Raw genomic sequence first — 23,452 nt, 5'->3', positions numbered from 1 at the left:
ATTCAACTTTTTTTTTCGATCATTTTTATTTACAATAGTTTTTTAACCATATTATAAAAGTAAAAAATAATTATTTTTTAATCCAATATTTACAAAAGTCAATAAGAATTGTTTTTAAAAAATATATTTTCCTTGTTGTTTTTATTATTATTATAATTTTTGTGTTAACTATGCATCGACAAATTAATAAAGCATGGTCGGCCCAAAACCAGAACCTAAAATTTTGGGCTTGATCCGGCCCGGCCCAACCCATATTACATCCCTAAACCCCCAACCCCAAAATCATGTGCCACAACCTTGATTGGTAGAACAAATGTTGTCATAGTTGATGGACTTGTCGAACTTGCTGTAATCAACAGTTGTTGGATCAAAGTTCTCTCAGTTGGAGCTCTCACGCATTTGTCATTGATAGTGCTACTCGCACTTCCATATTTAATAGAGTCCATTAATTACAAGGTACTGACAATCTTTTAAATTAACTAAAAACACCCAAACAAAAATAATTACTCAAACCCCACCTTCTACTTACTTGTAGCCCACCCTCTATAAAGCTCAACAGAAAACACGTGACACAAAGATAAAAAAGGACACAAAAATGCATAAGCCTACAAAAATTAACTTCCAGGTAATATATATTAACCCAAATTTCAACTTTAAAATTGAATCTAGTCAACCATAACAACAGAAAGTGATGAACACTACATACAAGCTAATGACACATGCAAACAAATTCGTTAGAGTGCACGCCCAAATCTAAAAACATTAAAAGGATGACTATATATTTCAGAACATTATTAGATATGTAAACAAAAAAAATGAAAAAAAAAAAAAAAAAAAACACACACACACACACAATAAGAAAGCCTTTATGAAACTGTTACAGTGACGAAGAATTTAAGAATTATGAGACTCCAAATTCAAACTGGTACATCAAATTTTAAAAATTTCATAAATGAAATTATAATTGAAACTGAAACTACAATTGAGATTTCAACTGAAACTGCAAACTGAAACTGTGAACTGAAACTGCAAACTACAACTATGAACTAAAATTGAAACTGCGAACTGAAAAATCGATTTCAATACAATCAACTACAGATCTAAAACTGAAACCGCAAATTGAAACTTCAAACTACAACTACGAACTAAAATTGAAACTGTGAACTAAAAAATCGATTTCAATGCAATCAACTACAGATCTGAAACTGAAACCGTAAACTGAAACTGCAAACTGCAAACTACAACTACGAACTAAAACTGAAACTGCGAACTGAAAAATCGATTTCAATGCAATCAACTATATATCTGAGCTCAAAATAAAGGCAAATATGGATCTGCAATCAAATCAAACAAACTATAAAATTGAAAACGAAAGTTGCTATGAAACCAAAAGGACAGCCATAGTCTCTGACACATTTATAGGAAGAGCATTATTTCACAGAGAGAGAGAGAGTGGGACTTGGTTGCTGGTTTGGTTTTTTTTTTTTTTCTTCTTGCTTATGCTGCTTTTTCTCTCTCCACTGACTCTCGATCTCTCTGTGTGTAAACTGAAGCTCAACTCAAAAAGTACTCGGCAAGCTAATATTAATGCTTCAATCCATTAATTCAACATTCTTTATTATTAAATTATTAAATATTGTATGGTTGAAGTCAAAGGCAACCACTAAATTTTCCACCCAGAGATAACAAGACAAAATGACACGTTAAATGATTGCACATGAATGGTATGACCATTTGCTATGTGACTAATACTTACAAAAGTCTCCTTATTGTTAAATTTGAACAATAAGTGCAATTGTAGTTAAATAAAATTTTGTCATGTATCCTACATTAATTAATTCTATTTAATACTATAGGTAGCCCTAACTTAAAATATTGTGTTTCATTTGTAAATCTAAGGGTTTTTTTGTATTATTTTAGTTGTTTGATGTGTTAAAACATTATATATTAGTGGTCCAGCTCTTAAATCTAATGAAAAAAAAAATACCTTTATGATCAAGACTCAAGATTGCATTGTGGAATTGAAAAATATAAAAGAATAAAAAGGAGAGATTGCATATTTGCATGTGTAATTGAGTGACAACTTACTGTGGGACCATAAATTGTCACATTTCATTATAAGTAAATTAGCTAAAAGCCACACAAAAAAAATTATAAGTTTCACTCATAAAACCATGTAAAAAATCTATTTATTTTTAAGCCACAATGAGTGCCTTAAAACTAAAATTTTTTTCTAATGCAGTATATAACCCTCACAAAGTTACATTTTATTTTGTTATAATGCAGTATGTAAAGAATTACACTTTATTTTGTTATGATTAAAAGTGTTTTTTTATGACTTTGTATATTGTGGCTTATTAATAAATAACTTTTTTATTATTTGCTTATATATACTTGTTTTTTTTTTTTCTAATTGTTCAACCATTTGTCAATTTTCCGTAAAGCCTGAGAGAATGCGTTTGCTTAAAAACACAACCTGTATTTACCAAATCCAAAAAAAAAGCAGAATCTGCCAGATCAAGTCTCTTGTTTTTTTTTTTTTTTTCCCGGTCAAGACTCAAGAGCCGGATCAAGTCTCATGTGGCGCCGTAAAAAAGAACCGTGACACGCTTGAGTTTGACTTTTCAAAACGGCCAGACACCCAGCAGCACAACCCAAACCGCGTTTTGCCTGAGTCGGTAACACGCTTTTTAACCACGTCCTTGTATTTTTGGCCAGTAACCACGTATTTCGAAAGCAAAATTTCCCTATAAAACCCCCTCTATCTTCTCCTTAAACCCATCAATCGCTAGCTCTCTGCCTCTTCAAAACTCTGTCTCCCTCTCTCTCTCTAAACTTTCTCTTTCAAGTTTCAAGAGTCTAACAATGGCTCGCTCCAGCGCTGTACTTGTGGTTCTAATGGCTGCACTCTTGGTGGCCTCAACAAGAGCACAATCTCCGGTACCGTCACCAGCCAAGTCGCCATCGGCGGCTAAATCTCCGGCGCCAACTCCTGCACATGCTTCTGCGCCTTCTCCACTGAGCACTCCACCGGCAGCTGCGCCTTCCCCACTGAGCACTCCACCGACTTATGCTCCTTCAACGGCGCCCGATGTCGACTCTCCACCTTCTCCTCCTTCTTCTTCCCCAATCTCTCCGGCCACTTCTCCCTCTTCGGAGGCTCCTGCACCGGCCAATGACGGTGCCGTTTTGAGCAGGTTCACCGTCGCCGGATCTCTGGCCGTTGGGGTTGTCGCTGCTGTCTTTGTTATGTAGAGCAGGGGGGTTTATGGACTTTTAATTATCAATTGATTGTATTCATATGATTGATTTATTTATTTTAAAAAATTATAACATTTAAATTTGTAGCACACTGTTGATATGAGAATATATATAAAGAGACCCACTTTTTTATTTTACTCTATTTGCAATTTTAGTGATGCGTCTTTGATCTTTCAATTCAGAATTAATTTCCATCCTCTGGTGGAACTCGTCTGTACTCTTTTAGCCACGTCTCTGCCTTTGGGTACCTTTGAACCTTTTACTTTTACTTTTACTTTAATGAATAATCAAGAAATTGAAGTTCAACCTTATGCTTCATTTACATGCATTTGCTTTCACGGTAAAAATTTATTTATTTTTGTTTTTGCTGGACAGACAAGTTAAAAATAAAACAGCTACACCCGATACATCAAATAAAACGCCATATTCTCATCCACCAATCATATTTTACACCCCCTTTTTAAAACGTTTAATCCAATTTTACTTTTTTATAAAATTACAAAATAAACTCAAGGTTTTCAATTTTTCATGGCTGCAGCCATGATAGTCCATCTTTCATGGAAACTCACCTGATGGTACATCGGTAGATCTCATCTAATTATGAGAGCATTAGATTCAAACAAAATCATATTTCTAATGCAGGAAGTTAAAGCAGTTATGACTTATGACAAATCAAAAGAAAAATACTCATGGAGATCATCGATCCATTCAATAGTTCAGCAGGTACAAGTAGGTTACTGGGAGTGGTTTTAGGAAACATTCCTAAATTAACCTAATTTGGGTAAATATTTTACCCTTAGGTTTCCACAAGCCTTTGATTGACAACTAACATTATGTCATGACTATCCAGATTAATCGAAAGAGAGAAGAACTTATTCAGTTTTAATTGCAACACAATACAATCTCTCTATCATTCTATGTTTTAAATCATGATTGAGTATGGAATTCCATCAACCCTAAAATGATGCTTGGGGTTCAACACTTATGTATAGATTTCATTCAATCAAAGAAGCTTGTTCTATGACTAAGTACTCTAGCCAGAGATTCTTGAATCTAAACTTTTGTTGCATCTTGGAACATCTCTCCTATTACCTGAAGTGACAGATCCTTTTTTGAACACACACATTTTCTCGTACGTCAGTGACTATGCTCAATTTGTACCTTTAACTAAATCGTAGAAGTCTAGCCTTGTAATCCAGTTAAAGCATAGCGATTGAGCGCAGAAGACAACCGTACGTGGCGTCTCAAGTCTTAGGAACTAATTGTATTATCAAGACTTAATGAATTCATGTTGACTGATGAGTAATACTCCATAACAGGTAATCATTATGTTGGTCATGTTTAGTGAACCATTTATTGGCACATATGATCTTCTCCTGGTGTCTTTACACCTATAATCTAAGACCAATTATCCTATACCTTAAGCAGAGATAAATCAATCATATTGGTCTTATCAGATCTGATACTTTCCAGATTTCAATCATATGACAAGGAACAATTTAAATTTGAAGTACCGAGGGATATAAGTTTCACGGTCCTAACTTCTTTAGGATATTATTCCATTAACTTAAAACCATGGACTTCTTTTATGCATACACATATATAAAAATATAATATGCAAATGGAGGATGTTACATAAGAGACAAGTTTGCCCTTGATGTTAGAAATATACGAAAACATATAATATTTTTATCAAAACGATTGGTGTTAGGGCATATTTCAACAATAAGAGTTTTTAGATTAATCCAAAATGACACATATTTAACCTCACACATACTCATTTTATTACCCAATAACCCGTTTTAAATTACTAACCTTTTTATTCCTCGCTTCATTTTTTATCTCATATGTCGACCGGTGCACCATATACTCTTCTAAGGTGTAGAATGAGGCTTGTTGAGACTACATATCTCAGAGAAAAAGCTGACAAACTATGGACCATTTGATTAATCTAAGGGTTCTTATATAAAACTGTCCCTCATATTAGCTGGACTCTAATAGATACGTATGTGTTTTGAATTTTGAATTTGTAATTTCAAATTTTCTCATCATTGATTAAGTGAATTTAGAAATTAAAAAAATAATAATAACTCAAATGTTTTTTTTTTTTTTTTTAACGAGCGTCATACATGAGCTTTGAACTTTGGATGACCTCCAACAGAAAAAGGACTGGGTGCCATTAACTAGACCAAATGGTTACTAGCTAACTCTAAAGTTTTAGATTGATTTATAATTTTACTCTTTGTTGCACCATTAGATGAGGAAAAATATTATTATACAAGTATTAAACTTAAAACACTCATATTCTCTTAGGCTCTATTAGCTTGAAGCCTTTTATTTTTTAAGAAAATTACATAAATACGACATACATAGAGCAGTGTGTGATTTTACGACAAAAAATTACAATTTCACGTCCAAACTTTGCTTTGTGCACGTAGAAGAGCATTTTAGTTAGAGTTATTTATATTTACACCCCCAGAGGTTTATCGTCTTTTCACATACATTCTCATGAGTTTCAAAAATTACACACACCTTTTGAAATTTTAAAACTGTTGCAAATAACCCCCTACAGTGAGACGAAAAATGATGAAAATGTATGCAAAAAAATATGCTAAGGGGGTGGAATGGCTTAATAAGATTACTAAAGGTGTAAGATCCAACCTCAATACAAATATGTTCTTCTTTGTTTATTTATTATTTTCTCTTATAGGAGATCACATGCAAAATTTTTTAAAATCTTAGAAAGTGTATATATAATTTTTAAAACTATAAAAAATATATGTAAAAAAACGATAAACATCAACGATATAAGTATAAATAACTCCTTTGGTTATCTACTTCTATAGTTTTATTCTTTCAGTTTCTTGATTGTCAATTTTGCATAAAGCCAAAAAAGCACATATGTACTCACCGAATCTTCAACGAAAAGAAAGTTCTTGCCAAATAAAAAAACAGCACAACTGCCAGTTCACCTATGATCTGTACCGTAAAAAAACTAACCGTTACACGCTTGACTTTACATCCAACGGCCAGAAAACCAGCCCACTACCCAAACCGCGTTTGGCGTGACTCGGTAACTCGCTTTCTATTCCCTATAAAAAGCCCCCCTCCCTTCTCCTTAAACTCATCCTTCACTCATTTAACTCTCTTTCTCTCTAAACTCCCTCTCTCCAAAGTCTAAACTCCCTCTCTCTAAAATGGCTCGCTCCAGCGCTGTACTTGTAGTTCTGATGGCTGCAATCTTGTTGGCCTCAACAAGAGCACAATCTCCGGCATCATCACCGGCCAAGTCTCCGTCGGCGGCCAAATCTCCGGCGCCGACTCCCACACATGCTTCTGCGCCTTCTCCACTGAGCACTCCACCGGCAGATGCTCCTTCAACGGCGCCCGATGTCGACTCTCCACCTTCTCCTCCTTCATCTTCCCCAATCTCTCCGGCCACTTCTCCCTCTTCGTTCTCTGCTCCGCCTTCCGAAGCTCCTGCACCGGCCAATGACGGTGCCGTTTTGAGCAGATTCACCGTCTTGGGATCTGTGGCCGTTGGCGTTGTCGCTGCTGTCTTTGTTATGTAGATCAGTCTGAATCAGACTTTTAATTATCTATTCATTGTATTAATTTTATTTATTTATTCATTTGTTATTTATGGAAATATAATTTTACTTTTAATTCTTAATTCTTATTTTTCGTGTCTTTTACCCTCTTTGGCCAATTCGGCACCAGCTATTGCCACCTCTGTCATTGAGTACGTTGAACCCTTTTACTTTAATGAATGATGAAGAAATTGAAATTGAAGATTTGGGCCGTGTGATTAGAAAAAGAAGAAAATTAAAAAGAAAAAAGAAAGAGATTGCATTTGTGTAATTTAATGACAGCTGCTTACCCATTATGATTCTATGTAACGGCTATATTGGTGGCAAAATTCAACCTTTGCAACTTTGCAGATCTTTCTGTCTATTATGCAAGCTGATGACACGTGCTCTGACCTATTTCTAATTTCTAATTCTACCTCCTTTGATTAAGTCACTCAATTAACAGATTAAGAAAAATAAAACCTCAAAAGTTCTAGTTTTTTTCTGTGGCATCGTTGGATGTATGCTGGAGTAATACTTTCATGAATTATTCAAAAACATTCAACATAAGCACCAAATTCAAAAGATAAAATTAAGTATTACCCTTCAATTGCAACAATCAATAAAATACATGATCAAATTTTTTGATAAAATTAAAACTACAGAACCAAAATGGAATCTGGACTGAGGACTTGAGGTTGGGGTTGGCCAGTTGGCCAAACAGTTGTGCTGCCCCCACCTCATTGGGTTTCGATTCTCCCCCTTTAGGCCTCTTTCCTTGGTCTTTCTTTGTAATAATAATAATAAAAAAAAAAAAGGAACATGGACCAATTAAATACAGGCACTATATAAAATCATAATTTGGTTGCAATAATAGTTTTATGGTGGAGTAGTTTTATAAATTATTTCTAGGGATCAATTTTTAGTATATGGACATCAACTTATATGCTTGTTCCAAACGAAGATACCACCTTGAAAGTGATCTAAACAAGGACTTAACATTCTTTTTTACTCAAATAAGGATATACCTGTCAATTCCGTTATAATTTCCGTCATTTTTAAAAACATATTTGTCACTTTCATTATTATTTAAAAATAACTATAAAAAAATTAATAAATAACCAAAAGAAGAAAAAAAAAAAACAAAAAAAAGGGGGAGGATGCAAAACCCCCACCCACCTCACTATCCCCTCCAACCAGCAACCCCCCTACCCCGTGCTGGTGAACCCCCTACCCTCTCTCTCTCTCTCTCTCTCTCTCTCTCTCTCTCTCTCTCTTTCTTTTTCTTTTTCTCTTTCTCTTTCTCTCTATCTAACGTGAGCCTCGCCGGACCCAAAGGGTGCCGGAGGCTTCACAGACCTCCAAGCTATTGTTAAAAATTTGTCAAATTTCCAACACCCCCTCAAGTTGGCCGGACATAGGTATCTATGTCTATGTCTAGACCAAGCAGCCACGATCAACTTATGTCCATACCTATACCAAGTAGCGGCATGTCTAGACCAAGAAATTATTCTATATAACCGAAACACTGCCACTTGTTATAACCAACCTATATGTTATAATATGGGTGAATGTTATTAATACTATACCCTACAAATATAAACATGTCGTCTAATAATACCCTTACATATTAGATTGGTTACACTACATGCTAGTATATCGATTATACCCAATAATTTTCGTCTAGACCAAGTAACAATTTTTTATTTTTTTCCTTTTATCTTTTTCCTCTTGTTTTTATTTTTTCTTTTTCCTTCTCTCTCTCTCTCTCTCTCTCTCTCTCTCTCTCTCTCTCTCTCTCTCTCTCTCTCTCTCTCTCTTTTCCTAATAAAAAATGTAATAAATAAAACATAATCATAATCAAGAAGTAGTGTAAGGGATCTCAACTTTTATTCTCAATTTATGTATCATTACTTTATTAAACATCATACTACTTTTTCTTTTTTAGATTTTACTTTTTTAGTATCTCATGTATAAATGTCATGTAAGTTGAGAAAGAAAAGTTGAAATACCGCACTATTGTAATTAAGAAATTGAAATAGCTAACTTAACGAGAGATAACAAATGCCCAATCCAAATTTGCTTTTTTTTGTCTGTTTTTTTGTTTCTATTTTTCTTTCTAACTAAACCAGGTTGAGACCACCAAAAAGTAATCGATCAGATCAACCCACCAAGTTGCTGGTTTTTCGATCCATCAAGATCACAAACAACAATATATCAATGTCGACAACAAGGAATAATGGTATCCATGGCTTTTCTTCCTTCAAAGCAACGACAACCATGGAGTTGCTCTTTCACTGGGTAAGTTAGATGTCGAAGGCAGGTCAGATTATGGAATTTTTTTTTTTTTTTTTGTTAAGGTAATTGGAAATATTTACATAAGAAATTTTTAGGTTCTCTAAGGCATTTATGGCTGTAAAAAGAAATAAGACGACTAAATTAAGGAAGCATAGGAAAGGCAGGGGCAAAAGCCGTGCCTAAACTTTATCTAGAGAACATGCTCTGATATCATGTCAAAATTTTCATCTCTGTTGTCTATTGTTCTCCAACTTAGAGAAATTTATAGTTGTAAAAAACTATACAAAACTAGGAAAACAAACCTATTACATATCAACTTGGAAAGTAAACATATTCCATAACCAACTAGGAATCTAATTCCTTAATCAACTCCTAATAATGAAACGGACACCTAATCAAACCCTAATCCCAAAAACTCGTAGATCAATTATAGATTATAATATGTCAATTTTCCAACACGTGTTAGGTCCAACGGCTAATTATACAAGAATGATCGTTTAAATTTTCAATTATATATATACCACACCTTTGCCTTTTTACGAAGGATCCAGATCCTCTGTTTGTATGAAATCCTTTCTTGGCGACTATATGGTCCTTGCATTTACACCACACACACTATATATTGACTTATCAAAAAGTTCTAATGCTTCATCATTTCTAGCCTCAGCTAAAACTAGCAAGAAGTATGCACTAAAGAGAAATTTTGGAACAGATAGCAATTAAGTAAAGACTGCATGCATATCTAGCTAGTTGATCAGCTTCCGTAGTTGATTAACTATAGCTAAAAAATCCTGCATTGGGAGTAAGGAGGAGGTAATCTGCATCCCAAGGGCTAGATACAACAAATAGGAGCTGATCTAAACCTCAGGATGCAGATTACCCGATCCTTACCCAATATCAATTAATTCTACAAAGATATATACTAATCAATTAAGATATTATAATAGAAGGAAGAAGCTAGCTAGACAACTAATTAACGATGTATATTACTACTTGATAATTACAAGGTTTGTAGCAGGTGATGGTCTGAGGCCAATCTGCATGGTGGTAGTCGTTATTTATAATGGTTCTTAAAGTTCAATGATATATATATTCTCTTATAAGTGCATATAGACTGATGATATAGTGTAGGGTTAAGGAGGCTGCATGCATATGGTATAGAATAACGAGCGCAGAATCAACAAGATTTTGTTCCTTGCAGAACCAATGATATAAGACAGTAACAAGGAATATTGTTATCCAAAGACATTGATGTTTTCTGGTTTAATTGACTGCTTTTTCAAAGAAAATTATGGTAGGAACTATTTGATCTGTATATAAAGATCCTCTCCAAAAATGGTTTCAATTAATGTTGAATTTAAATACTTCAAATTAAAGAAGGGGAAAAGAGATTACAAAAACACATACACATAAATTAGTAATAGGAGGAGAGGTCCAAGACCCTTATAATAAGCACTTTCACAATGTGTTGTGGCCACTTGGCCTAACACATACACCTGAGTGAACCTGTTCTGCTACTATGAAGAAAATTAATTGGCAATAGTAGGAGAGGCCCAATACCCTTATAAGTACTTACACAATGCTATTATTTTCTAATGTGACAAAAATCCACACTCTCTTACATAATTGAGGAATCTTCTATACGCATATATTCTCTTGGTAGCAATCTCTTTCAAAAATGATTAACTGAGTAGGAAAGGGCTGCCACATTTAGATGTATCTGGTTTCATTCATGGTCGTAATCAGCTAGGCATGTGAATGCAGTATGTAGCATATGCTCTATTCCCTTGGCTAGCTAGCTATTGAAAGGGACCGTAGTATCCTGCAGCTCAGAGCCTTAGATCGTGTTTGTTTGGTTGGAGGAACAACAGCTCGATCAATCCATTAATCAATTAATAATGGTTAATTGATCCATTATGAATTTATGATTAACTTTGGCCTACAAGTTAGCTAGTACCTTATTGAACTAATGCCGTAGGGTAAAGCTAGTTTTGATTTTCTTTTAGTGTAAACAACTTTATTAATTTCCTTATTTCCATTTGAAGCATTTTCAAGCAGAAAACATGGTATAGATATATTTATAATGCATGTATATGTTATAAGCGGTAGTGATAGACTGATAGTATGGCATATCACGTATGCATTCACTAATTGGCACAAAGTAGTGTTTAATGGGCTCCTGGATGCACATTGCTTGAGTGGAAAATAGCTAGGATGGACCATGCATTATGCCTAGCCATAGGCCAAAACAAAGAAATGATGGCATTGTACATTATCTAGATGTGCAAAACGGTTAATGTGTACTCGATCTCTCGTATAATGATATAATATATATATGTATATATATATATACATAAATTATCTCGTCCGTTCTTTAATTAAAGAATGTACACATATGTTTTATAGTTTTTTTTTTTTTTTTTCACCATTTGATCTTAAACTAGGCATGATTTAATTATTTAGGATATAAATAATAAATCGAGACCTATTCCTTAATTTTAACTCTTATGATTTTGAGTTTTCGTTCCTCGGTTAGAATTTAGGTTTTAACTCCTAAGTTTTGGGCTACTGCCTAAAACTCAAGAGTTAAAACTTAAAATATAACCTCGAACAATAATTTTATACCCTAAAATATAGAATCTTATACCCTAACATGTTGAACCCTGTAAAAAATAACCTAAAAATTACAAAATATCATAAAAATACTAATATCCGTTCTTTAACTATGTCCTGTAGAGAGAATTTGTGTACATATATATATCCCTCTTGTAAATTGTAATGTGAACTCTTCCAACATTTAATATTAGAATATATAGATGCCATAAAAAAACTTTCCACTGGGACAAGTAACTTACCATATATGGGAGCCTTCCTTGAAACTCTTGCTGATCATGATATGAATATGGATTTAGGCATTTAGTGAGGGTTGAAGTTTTATATGTATTGCATATATGTAATATATGTTGTAGTCGGTGCAACTTTTAGTCTGTGTATCCTACATATATATTCCTATCATTGATTGCCTCTTCTTAGGACCACGAAAATGACACCGAACACACTTTCATTTGAAGCTAGTGAAACAGATTATTATATTCCAATCGTAGTTGCCTCAAGAACTCTCTAGCTCGGACCATGAAAATGATATCGAACACTTTATTTTCACAAGTGAAATAGATTATATTCTAATTTTAATATTGTCGATGCTTAGAACAGTCAAAAGAAATGTTGAAGATATTATCAGTCCTCAAGAGTTGATCGATATTGCATTATAAGCATCATGCAAGAGCTACCTAGCTCATATATCTCTCTTATTCTTTACTAGTATTCATGGTAAGGATGTGAATCTACACTGAGAGAATATACCATATATTTAATTAACTTTAAGAACTATTATAAATACAGACTACCTACCATGCATATTGGCCTCAGACCCATCTGCTTTAGAACTTCTAATAATCATCAAATATTGGGTAGGGAGTGGGTAATCTGCATCCTGAGGTTTAGATCATCAGCTTAAATGCTTAATTATATTTGTTGTATCTAGGCCTTGGGATGCAGATTACCTCCTCCTCTCTGCCAATGTAACACTTTCTTAGATATGCGAGAGAGCTGCGTTTTATAATTTTTTACAGGGATAACCCTTAAGAAGGAACTTAAGAAATGGATGGTTCCGATCATAGAATTCATCGCTCTGTAATTCCTGGGTGGTTAGGTAAGCGTGGAATTCCCCACTCTCTGGTGAACGAAGGATTATTTCTGTATGTATATTCTCATTGAGCTGAAGTATTAAATATATCTTGGTAGATTGAATAGTAATGATGATATTGGGTAAGGATAAGGTAATCTGCATCCTGAGGTTTAGATCGATCAGCTGCTTATATCTGTCAGTATCTAGCCCTTGGGATGCAGATTACCTCATCCTCACAGGCAATGCAAAACTTGTTACAGCTAGTTAATAAAACTGATGAAGCTTGTTTACCGATTGGTATAGAGCCTGAATTTTGAATCTGAGTTAAGATTGGCTCTATTGCTACATCACCTATGACTCCATGAGCACTATAAATAGAGTTGGGGAGAAACATTACAACTCGCTCCAGAATTTCTAGAAACTAAAGGAAGCTTTTTTTTTTAGCCAATCCCTTCACTCCGAAGGCTCGAGAATGCACACGTACGAGAACTTACTCTTAGCTGCTAAAGGTACGTGGATTGTGAGGCTAGTATACGTACTCTACAAGTTGGTAAACATATTTTTGTGTTCATTCTGCTAGTTAAGTCTTAAACGCAATCTAGTTTGTGTGGTATTTTCGTTTCTAATATTTATTAACAAAGCTGAACAAGGTATGCTTGGTTTTGCTTGTGCAAGTGGCATATAGGACATTATATTGACAAGAAAATGGTTTCATAAAAAGGTTAATTAACGTGTTGTAGTAGCTAGTAATTAATGTATATGCCTCAAAGACGTTTGTCCACATGACGAATGAATACGAGGCCACGTACGTGAATGGCCAAATTAACGATTTGTGGATGTGACCTAGGGCCAGTGCTTCCAGTAAAGAGGAAAAGGGAAAAGAGGAGAGAGAGAGAGAGAGAGAGAGAGAGAGAGAGAGAGAGAGAGAGAGAGAGAGAGAGAGAGAGAGAGAGAGAGAGAGAGGAGGGGAGGGGAGGAGGGCCAATGCGGGTGGGAGGTGAGTCGCTGGAGAGGGCGAGGGGCGCTATCGGGGCAGGTGCCTTGGTTGGGATTTGGTTTTCCTTTTTTAATTTGATATTTTAATAAGGGAAAAAGACGAAATTTTGGGTAAAAAGTTTGAGTGGAGGGTATATTAATTTAGCATTTTTTAGGGTAAAAATAAAATTTCCAATGAGAAAAAGGGTGCTTTAATTTTCAAGGCAAAACTACTAAAATCCTTAACCACAAGGACATCAGACCTAAATGTTAAGTTGCAAGCAAAAATTTAAAACATGTGTTAGTGTTTTGTAACACTTAGGCAACCTAGAAAGGTTAGTGTATCATGGTGCATCCACGTGAAGACCTCAAGCGCCTATGACATGATACCTATGAAGAGCTACTAGTTTTTCCTTTCTCGGCAGGTGTACTATCATGCATCTACATATCATCTGTGTGTGATTGCATGAGAATATGTGATAAATTTACTGGATATCTTTTATCCAGTCTTAATATGTTTAGAAGCTTACCCTTTAAAATAATTTGAATGACAGATGTTTTCAAATGTTATATATATCTCAAATGTGATCGTTCATATTTGAATTTAGAATGTTAGCTTTTCAAAATTAAAAAAAATAACACTCACAAATACTTGAACATTATAATTTTCAGTTGTAAAGTTGGTATTAATTCTGGTTTTGATAGATCGATTACTATTTATCAATAACGATTTACTAAAATCAAGATATCGCTGGCGATAGATTGATCCCCTAGTGTCACACGTATGAAGTGTCAGCTACTACAGTACAATCCCCAAATGTGTGGGAGTGAGTGTCAAGTTGAGAAACCTTAGTATAAATATCCCACTTTCCCCTTTCGGATAGTAGTTCTGCTCATTGTGTCTTTTGTGCTTTATTGAATATCTCAGTTGTGTTCCTAAGCTCATCGATTGTATTTTTTGAGAACGTTGCGAATGCTTGATTATATGTACATATCATGTCACACGTACACTTCACAGTATTTAAGCTTGGTATTTTTCTCTGATAACATCTATTGGAGTATGTTGTACGTGTTCTTGAATATCTCACACTCAAAGGTTTTGCTCTGGATATAGTGTTGTGTAGAGATGCCTTCATTGGACTAGGCTCCACCACTTACTCTTATCACAGTATTTTGTTCTTTGATATAACATTTCTCTTAGCATGATTTTCTGATTAGGATTACTCTAAATTAATTAAGGACACAAGTTTGATTTGTTACTAAAAAAGATTGTGACAACTAAATAGCATAACAATAAGGACATTTTCTCGCACACGTCATCGGATGCATAAGTGGATCTATAGTTTCTTATTGCTCGGCTAAGATGCTGATAGCTCAGGTACTGTAGATGTGATCAATTGATAGGGAACTGATATGCATCTGTAGCGCAACTAGCTGTAGTTGCAGTTGCAAATCAATTATCTTAGTCTTCAGACCAAAATATATATATATTAGTCCATGATTGTGAGACCAGAAATAGAAATAATGGGAAGAATATGAGATGGAGCTGACCGGACCGGAGGAGACAGTTTTTGAGTGGGGAAAGATGAAAAAGATGAAGGAACGAGAAAAATGGTAAAATTTGAAAAAAAAATAATAATAATAAATAAATATGAAAAAGAATAATAAAATAGGATGAGTGTAAACGGAGAAAATGGAGTGTGAAAATCGCTTTCCTTAATTTATTTTTGGCTTAACTACATTTACATCCATCAACTATTAGGTCAATTTCAAGTTGGTTAACAAACTATAAAACATTTCAAATTCCTCCATTAACTAACAAAAAACATACAGAATAGTTTATCCATTAAGGATTTCGTTAAAATGACTGTTAAGTGTCATACTGGATGTAGTCCACTATGTTTCCTTAAACACTAATTCTCATAATATGTAACAAAATATCAACCTTTGCATTGTATAAGATTCAATTTGTAGTGAAAATCGTGGACAAAACCCTTTTTTGCCCCTACCAATCAATGTCACCTCATTAAAAATGCCAAGTGGGCTATGTCCAATGTGGCATTTAATGGTCCCTTTGACGGAATTTCTAACAGATGAACTATTTCGTATGTTCTTGTTAGTTAATGAGAAAATTTGAAATATTTTATAGTTCTTGGACTAACTTAAAATGAGCCTTATAATTAATAAATGTAAATGTATTTAAGCTTTTATTTTTAATTAAGAATTAATTATTCTAGACTATATACTAATTATTATTTTTAACCAGTAATACCATGATCGTAGGTCCCTTTATTAAGAATTAACAACTAATACCTGTTGGTTACCTGTTAGTCCCTTTTTTTGTTAAATGGGGGGGAGGGAGGGGTCAATATGCTCTTTCCTTTTTGACTCGGAAAATTACTCGGCTATTGCAGCATTAATTGTTAGTATGTATTACAAATTCAAAAGCATTTAACGTGTCCATGATGTTTCCAAGTCAGTGATCCCACCACAGATTTCCATTTCTCCTGAGTGGAACCCCACAATCCCATTCTTCAATCCAGACCAACTTTCCCAAAGAACATCGTACGGTCTACCGTCTACATTCAATTCCAAACCGCAACTCCAATCCACGTGTACGACCGATGTTCACCGACAACTGTACCTTAGTGGATGACCACCAAAACGGAAAAAAAAAAGAAAGAAAAGAAGAACAAAGGTCTGAACTTTGAACCAGCGAGGACATCGTGTCTTTAGCGTCAATACTGGGCTGGCTACTCATAATGACATCACGCTACCTTCTCTATCCACCGTTGGATCTTCTTTATGATGATCCAATGGTGGATCACACAAAGAAGAACGTACTCTTCGGGACTCGTAAATATTTGTCTGCAAGTCTTAGCTACACTCCACTATATATACTCTCTCTATCTTTCACAGACTCACTCCCTTCAATTTCTTCAATTTCTCTCTGCGATGGCTCAATCACGCTCAATTCTCGTGACTCTCATGCTCATTGCATTGCTCGTGAACTCCACCGTGGCACAATCTCCGGCGACGTCACCGGCATTTTCTCCGACCAAATCGACGCCTGTGGCTACTCCACCGAAGTCCCCTCCGAAGGCAAATGCACCTTCTCCGTCGCCGGCCGCTCCATCTCCGCCGACGGTGAGCTCTCCCCCGAGTCCTCCTCTGTCAACCGCTCAATCTCCGGCGAGTCCTCCGTCGTCGATCGCTGCTCCTCCATCCGAAGCCCCCGCGCCGACCGAGAACGCTGCCGTTTTGAACAGATTTGCTTTCTCTGGATCTGTGGTAGTTGGTCTGTGCGCCGTCGTTTTGGTCATGTAGAGTTGCGAATTGGATGATTCAGCTTTTGTTATTATGATGAGTGTGTCGTTTGTCTTTCCTTTTTTTTTCTTTTTTCTCTTTTGTTTTTGTTGAAAGAAAAAGTTGATACAGTACTGTGTTTTGTTCTGCGGTGGGCTGTTAATCGCGTTGTGTTGTTATTTACATTATGCTTACAGTGAATGTTATAAATTTATAAGGCTTTTTTACTCAAATAACACTTGAAGGATAGAAGTTGTGCTCAAATTCTACTCAAATTTTTTTTTTTTGTTAATTTATCACCTAAACTTTCACATATAGGCCAATGAACCACATACCGTCACTTTAGTTAAATTTTTTATTTATTTCAAGGATATTTTTGTCAATTTATATAATAAAAGCATTTTAAATATTAAAACAAAAACTAAGTAAACCCCCTAAAAAAAAAAGGTATTTTCATTTTCTATTTTTTATTTTTTAAGTTCTTTTATAATTATATTTTTAAAAAAGGTTTTAAAATAATATTATTTTTTTATTGTATTCAAGGACAAAATGGGAAGTTTAGGAAATTTTTTAATGATTTAACAGAAAAATGGATGTTAGGTAGTAAATTAGCACATATTGATAATTTCAGGTGGTAAATTGATAAGAAAAAAAGTTTGGGTGGTATGAGAGCACACCCTCTATAGTTCAGGTGATATTTGAGTAAAAAAGCCAATTTATAATAAATCTTTTGGCCAAAATAAAAATGTTATAAGCTTATAATATATGATTTTTGAAAAAAGAAAACAAAAATTCTAATTTCCCTTTTTTTTTGTCCTTTTTAATTTTGACAAACAAAATTATGTTGAATATGTTTGAAAGTCTGTAACGTGTACTAGGGGCTATGATTTGGATTGGAAAATCCGAATCCGACTGATTTTAATTCGAAAATTTTTCAATTTTGAAACGTCCAAATCAAATTCGAAATTCAAAAATGCTGAATTCTGAAAAAAAAAAAAAAAAAAAAAGGATTGAAATTGGAATGTTTCTGTAAATTCTGATCCAATTCGAATTTCGATTCGAAAAATTTCAAAATTTTCCAAAGACATTCCGAATCGATATTTTCAAAATTATGCTAATTTATTATGTATTTATATTAATATTATATCATTTATTTAGTTTTCTATTATATGTGTCATAAATTTATTATTTGTTTCAAACATACACATACATATATATTAAAAAACAAATAACTAATACTACTAATATAAACATACATATATTATAAATATATGTATATCATAATAACATAAATGCTAACAAAAACACCCACATTTTTAGTACGTGTAATTACTAAATATTTGAGTTTATTATATTTAAAATTTCAGACATGATATATATATACAGGCTCATTTTGTTGAGGTATACCTCAACTTATTTATGTTGAGATATGACCTTGTTGGGGCCCACACGAGTCGTTTTGTGTCGATCCGAACCGTTCACAAGGATCATCTTCATTGATAGATCATCCTTGCAAAAAATTAGCTAAATCGGAAATCATTTGCCTATCTAACTTTGATAAAACAAATGGACGGTTTCATCGAAAATACTTGGTTCGTCCATTTATTTGATCAAAGTTAAATAGGCAAATGATTTCCGATTTGGCTAATTTTTTGTAAGGATGATCTATCTATGGAAATGTAAAGATTGAACGGTTCGGATCGACACAAAACGACTCGTGTGGGCCCCAACAGGGTATACCTCAACATAAATAAGTTGAAGTATACATCAACAGAAGGAGCCTATGTATATATAAATATATCATATGTGTGTGTGTGTGTGTGTGTGTATCTAGTAGTGACATTTATTCTCATCATGTTGGATGAGGTCCAAAGATTAGTTGCCTCCTCTAAATATTAGATATGGGCTATTATACTAAAAAAAAAAAAAAAAAAGTACCGTGAAGATTTCGATTTTTTATTTGAAAATTTTGAATTTTTTTTATCCCAAAGTTCTAAAATGTGATATTCCGAAAAATCCAAAAATTCCGAATTGGAATGAGATGTTGAAATTCCGATTTTTTGGAATAGAAATTTCATTCCGAAATTTTTTGGATAGGAATTGAAACACCCTATTTTTGATCCGATTCGTCCAAAACACACCGCCAACATGTACACTCAAGTAAAAAAAACTTTGGCCTCAGTTTGTACCCTCCCAAAATGGTATTTTATATATGAAGGAAGTTAATTATATATGCACGTAAGATTTGGTCTTGTCCATGTGGAGTGACATTGCACGTAATTAAAGGAACGTGTTAAGAAAATATCTCACAATGGAAATGTAAAGTTTTGTATAATTATATATACATACATATAAATGGGCCTTCTAATAAGACATTTTTCATTTAGTGTTAAATGAGGGATTTCCCTGTGGGGTCCACACGAGTTGTTTAGTGTCGATTGGAATCGTCTATTTTTTACTTCTTCATTGATAAATTATCTCTGTAAAAAATCAGCCAAATTGGAGACAGTTAAGATATCTAATTTGGATCAAACATCTAAACTTTGACCGCTTAATTAAACGGGTAAACGGTTTCTGATTTGGTTGATTTTTTGTATGGATGATCTATCAATGGAGATGTAAAAAATAGATGATTCAGATCGACACAAAACCACCCATGTGGGCCCCACAGGGGGATCGCTCAATTAATACTAAATGAGGGATCCCTTATTGGAACGCCCTTGCATATATATATATATATACATATAATACATGGAGTTTCAAGTGTAGGATTTCACATTTAATGTTAAATATGGACTGGGGCGAATGGGCCCATTTCATGTAGTTTTTCAATAATCCGAACCGTCTATTTTTAGGCCTCTATTAATAGATCATCCTTACAAAAAATTAGTCAAATCGGAAATTATTTGCCTATCTGACTTCGATCAAACAAATAGATGGTTTCATTAAAAATATTTGATTCGTCTAATTGTTTGATCAAAGTTAGATAAGCAAATGATTTCTGATTTGACTAATTTTTTACAAGGATGATATGTGAATAGAGGCCTAAAAAATAGACGGTTTAGATTGCTGAAAAACTATTTGGAGTGAGCTCATCCGCCTCATCCCACATTTAACACTAAACGTGGGATCTCACACCTGAAGGGGCATGTATATATATATATATATAAACATATTAAAACTAATTGGTTAATAAGATAATACGTGCAAACAACTCTTTTGGGCCTATAATATGAATTAATGTTGTTAATACTATACCTTACAAGTATAAACTTATCGTTTACTCATTTTATAACACGTAAATTGATTACACCACGTGATTGTATGTTTAAATTAGAGTTAATTACACTTACACCCCTTGAGGTTTATCGTTTTTTCACATGCACCCCCTGAGATTTCAACAATTACACATACACCCCCTGAGGTTTCAAAACTGTCGCATATAACCCCCTATAGTGAGACGAAAAAGGATAAGAAATTATGCAAAAAGGCATGCTAAGGGGTGAAATGGCCTAATAAAATTACTCAAGGTGTAAGATCTAATCTCAATACAAATATTATTTATTTATTATTATTTTTTCTCTTGTAGCGGGTTATATGTAATAGTTTTGAAATCTCAGGGGATGTATATGTAATTTTTGAAACCCCAGAGGGTATATGTGAAAAGACGATAAACCTCAGGAAGTGTAAGTATAATTAACTCGTTTAAATTACATAATTGTCATCTAATACTCTTTCTATTTCGAATGGGGAATTGGGGAATCTGAGTTTTTTGGAATTTTTAATATAACTCCTTAGTTTGACTTTTCAACTTATGATCTAAAATTAAATGAAAATTTTTCTTGACCAATTCCAGATTTTGAAAATATTTTTTTAGCTAAAACAAAATGCTCCATAAATTAAAATATATTTATATCATAATATTATATAAATTTACTAAGCAACATCAAATCATCAATCCACTTGATTGAGTTTCATCGATCCCATTTCGAACTTTCTAATTTCATCAGTTACATGTACAAGAATGAATAGCATGGACGTTTCCCTTTCCTCCTTTAATTAGAATTACTTTCCTTATCATTCATGCTTTGAAATCTTCTCAATGGCGGGCTCGACCAGTGTTTCCAAGTCTCCCATATCATGCTTCAATGCATCCACCTATGTTTTACCAGATCCACATCAGTCAACGAGAATTACCAATTAGTTTAATTTGCTACTTTAATTCTTTTTTGCTTGTTGTATTTTTTATATTATTCAAATTCTAATATGAAGAAACGTCTTAACTCAGAAAAAGAGAACAATGGAATTGAGTTTTTTAAGCAAATTAATTAATAAAATTCTAAATATATACTAAACCTAAACTCTACAATGACATCAATACCTGGTCATAAATAGATGACCTATTTCTAGATGAATTAGTTAAAATAGGTAAATTAATGTAGAATAAAAGACAAAAAAGAAGAAATGATGTTAAAAATTAACCAATTAAAAAGAGTATCTATATATATATATCTAGGATGATGATATTTTTCCCGACACTTTCTTTTGATTATTCTTTTCCAGGTTACTGACATTTGTATATTAGATTCCAAAAAAAAAGAAAAAAAATTAAGAAAGAACAAAATAAACCCTATAGAATGAAATTTATGCCTCTTATATCAATTATATATATATATATAATTAGAAAGGGAGAGAAGTTGGGGTATTGTGAAATGTTTGTAATTTCTAAAGACACCTTAAATTTGTAAAAAAAAAAAAAAAAAAACAGTATACATGTTAGAAGAATACAATTCCATTTAAGAGTGTAAAATGATATAATAAAAAAAAATAAAAAGCAAAAAAAGGGAATGAACTCTCTGTTTGGAAAAATAAATTTTTTTTTGAAATGGAATGACATTACGAGACCTTGTGAATGAAGTCTTTTGTTAGTTGAGCATCTTTAGCAGCCACTTTGGATATTCTCTCTACCAACAGAACTGTTTCCTTTAGCTTGCCGTTATCTCGAAGTTCATCTGCTACGTCCTCTGACACCTTCTCTGCCATATTTGCCACTCTTTCTACAACCCCTGCTACATTTTCAACCTCTTCCATAACCCTTTCTGCCTCTCCTGAAATATCCAAAATTTCCGGCTCATCAATTCTTACCATTTCTATTCGGCATTAATTAGATCAAGTTTATAGAAATATATATATATATATGTATATATATTTTTGTAGTATTTGATATGGTAACACCACACGATATACTGATCGAGTGTTACGAATTCATTCAAATTATAGCACATGATGCAATTATCGATCTAAACTTGAAATTATAAATATTTAATCTTAAAGATTTTAAACATGAAAAAATTATTATATATATTGTAACACTGTCTGATCGTCATATAATATAATCAATATACGTATTATAATATGAATGGTTACACATAGTAGTGTTGCGATCATACATAATAATTTTTCGTAGATATTATATTTTGAGTTTGAGTGAATTCGTAGCACCATATTAACATGTCACTTGGTGTAATATTCACACACAATAATATTTAGAGTATATCTATTGATATAGTATATATTATAAAGATTTTGCATATATATATACCTTCAATCCTTTGCAGTCTCCCCCAATTCTGCTTCCAAAAAGGCAGCAACGTCGACAGTGACAATATGGAGCCCAAAATCCATGTTAGCCTGCGTATATATGTCAAGCGATTAATTTCACCAGATTATCAATTATACCAAACTAGCAAATATATTAACAAAAGTCAACAACAAATTTTTTTTTTTAAAAAAAAAAAAGTGGGAAAGGAACTCCCATGGTGTGTCTCATCAATTCATAACTTTCATTTTTGTTCATCTTCATTCAATGAAAATATGAGTGATGATCAGTTCTTGCATACCAGCTAGCGATCGCGTGCCTCAGAGTAGTAGTAGTAGCTGGTAGTGGTTGCTGAACCTTGTCCTTTCCACCACCATTTTGTACCCTACAATTAATCAATATATAAGAGTACGTACAAAATTATCAAGCAGAAAGAATTCTTTTCTTTTATTTTCTTTCATTCTGAAGAGAAATTCAACGGATCAAAGAGATAGTATTACTATTGAAGATGATGAAGTCGACGTTCTTACGATTTGGCATCGAGTTTTGTCCATGGTTTGCTGCTGGTGCTGAAAAACCGCAGACCTTGCTGCATCGAATAATCATGCCCAACCCTACATACTGTCGAAGCAGCTGGCCACTGTCCCTGAGATCTTATATTGCGATGAAGTAGTAGTTCAAGAATGCTTCGCGATTTGTAAGAAGCCCAAAAATCTTTCTTAGACATACTGAAAATTTTCACCCTTATATTGTTGA

The 23,452-nt window shown here is 33.6% G+C and overlaps 4 protein-coding genes across 4 annotated transcripts; 3 read left to right on the top strand and 1 right to left on the bottom strand.

Moving 5' to 3' along the window:
* The first annotated feature begins 2,831 nt into the window (after positions 1 to 2,831).
* Positions 2,832 to 3,398, top strand: LOC147277277 (uncharacterized). Its single transcript, XM_086255028.1, has one exon. It carries the CDS (start codon positions 2,866 to 2,868, stop codon positions 3,253 to 3,255), a length of 390 nt encoding a protein of 129 aa, XP_086111154.1. The 5' UTR covers positions 2,832 to 2,865; the 3' UTR covers positions 3,256 to 3,398.
* Positions 3,399 to 6,396: 2,998 nt separating this feature from the next.
* On the top strand, positions 6,397 to 6,927 carry LOC147277276 (uncharacterized). The gene has a single exon (XM_086255396.1). It carries the CDS (start codon positions 6,459 to 6,461, stop codon positions 6,831 to 6,833), a length of 375 nt encoding a protein of 124 aa, XP_086111522.1. The 5' UTR covers positions 6,397 to 6,458; the 3' UTR covers positions 6,834 to 6,927.
* A 9,791-nt stretch (positions 6,928 to 16,718) lies between these two features.
* Positions 16,719 to 17,280, top strand: LOC147277275 (uncharacterized). The gene has a single exon (XM_086255372.1). It carries the CDS (start codon positions 16,747 to 16,749, stop codon positions 17,116 to 17,118), a length of 372 nt encoding a protein of 123 aa, XP_086111498.1. The 5' UTR covers positions 16,719 to 16,746; the 3' UTR covers positions 17,119 to 17,280.
* Positions 17,281 to 21,078: 3,798 nt separating this feature from the next.
* Positions 21,079 to 23,452, bottom strand: LOC147277274 (uncharacterized). The gene is made up of 5 exons (XM_086255207.1): positions 23,227 to 23,452; positions 22,998 to 23,081; positions 22,700 to 22,788; positions 22,003 to 22,205; positions 21,079 to 21,255 (listed from the first exon to the last, which is right to left on the bottom strand). Exons 1-5 carry the CDS (start codon positions 23,421 to 23,423, stop codon positions 21,175 to 21,177), a joined length of 654 nt encoding a protein of 217 aa, XP_086111333.1. The 5' UTR covers positions 23,424 to 23,452; the 3' UTR covers positions 21,079 to 21,174.

This window comes from Dryas octopetala, chromosome 8 (genome assembly GCF_963921425.1).
Source record: "Dryas octopetala chromosome 8, drDryOcto1.1, whole genome shotgun sequence".
NCBI lineage: Eukaryota > Viridiplantae > Streptophyta > Magnoliopsida > Rosales > Rosaceae > Dryas > Dryas octopetala.
Note: the sequence above shows the minus strand (reverse complement) of the source record. Positions and strands in the feature narration are given on the sequence as shown.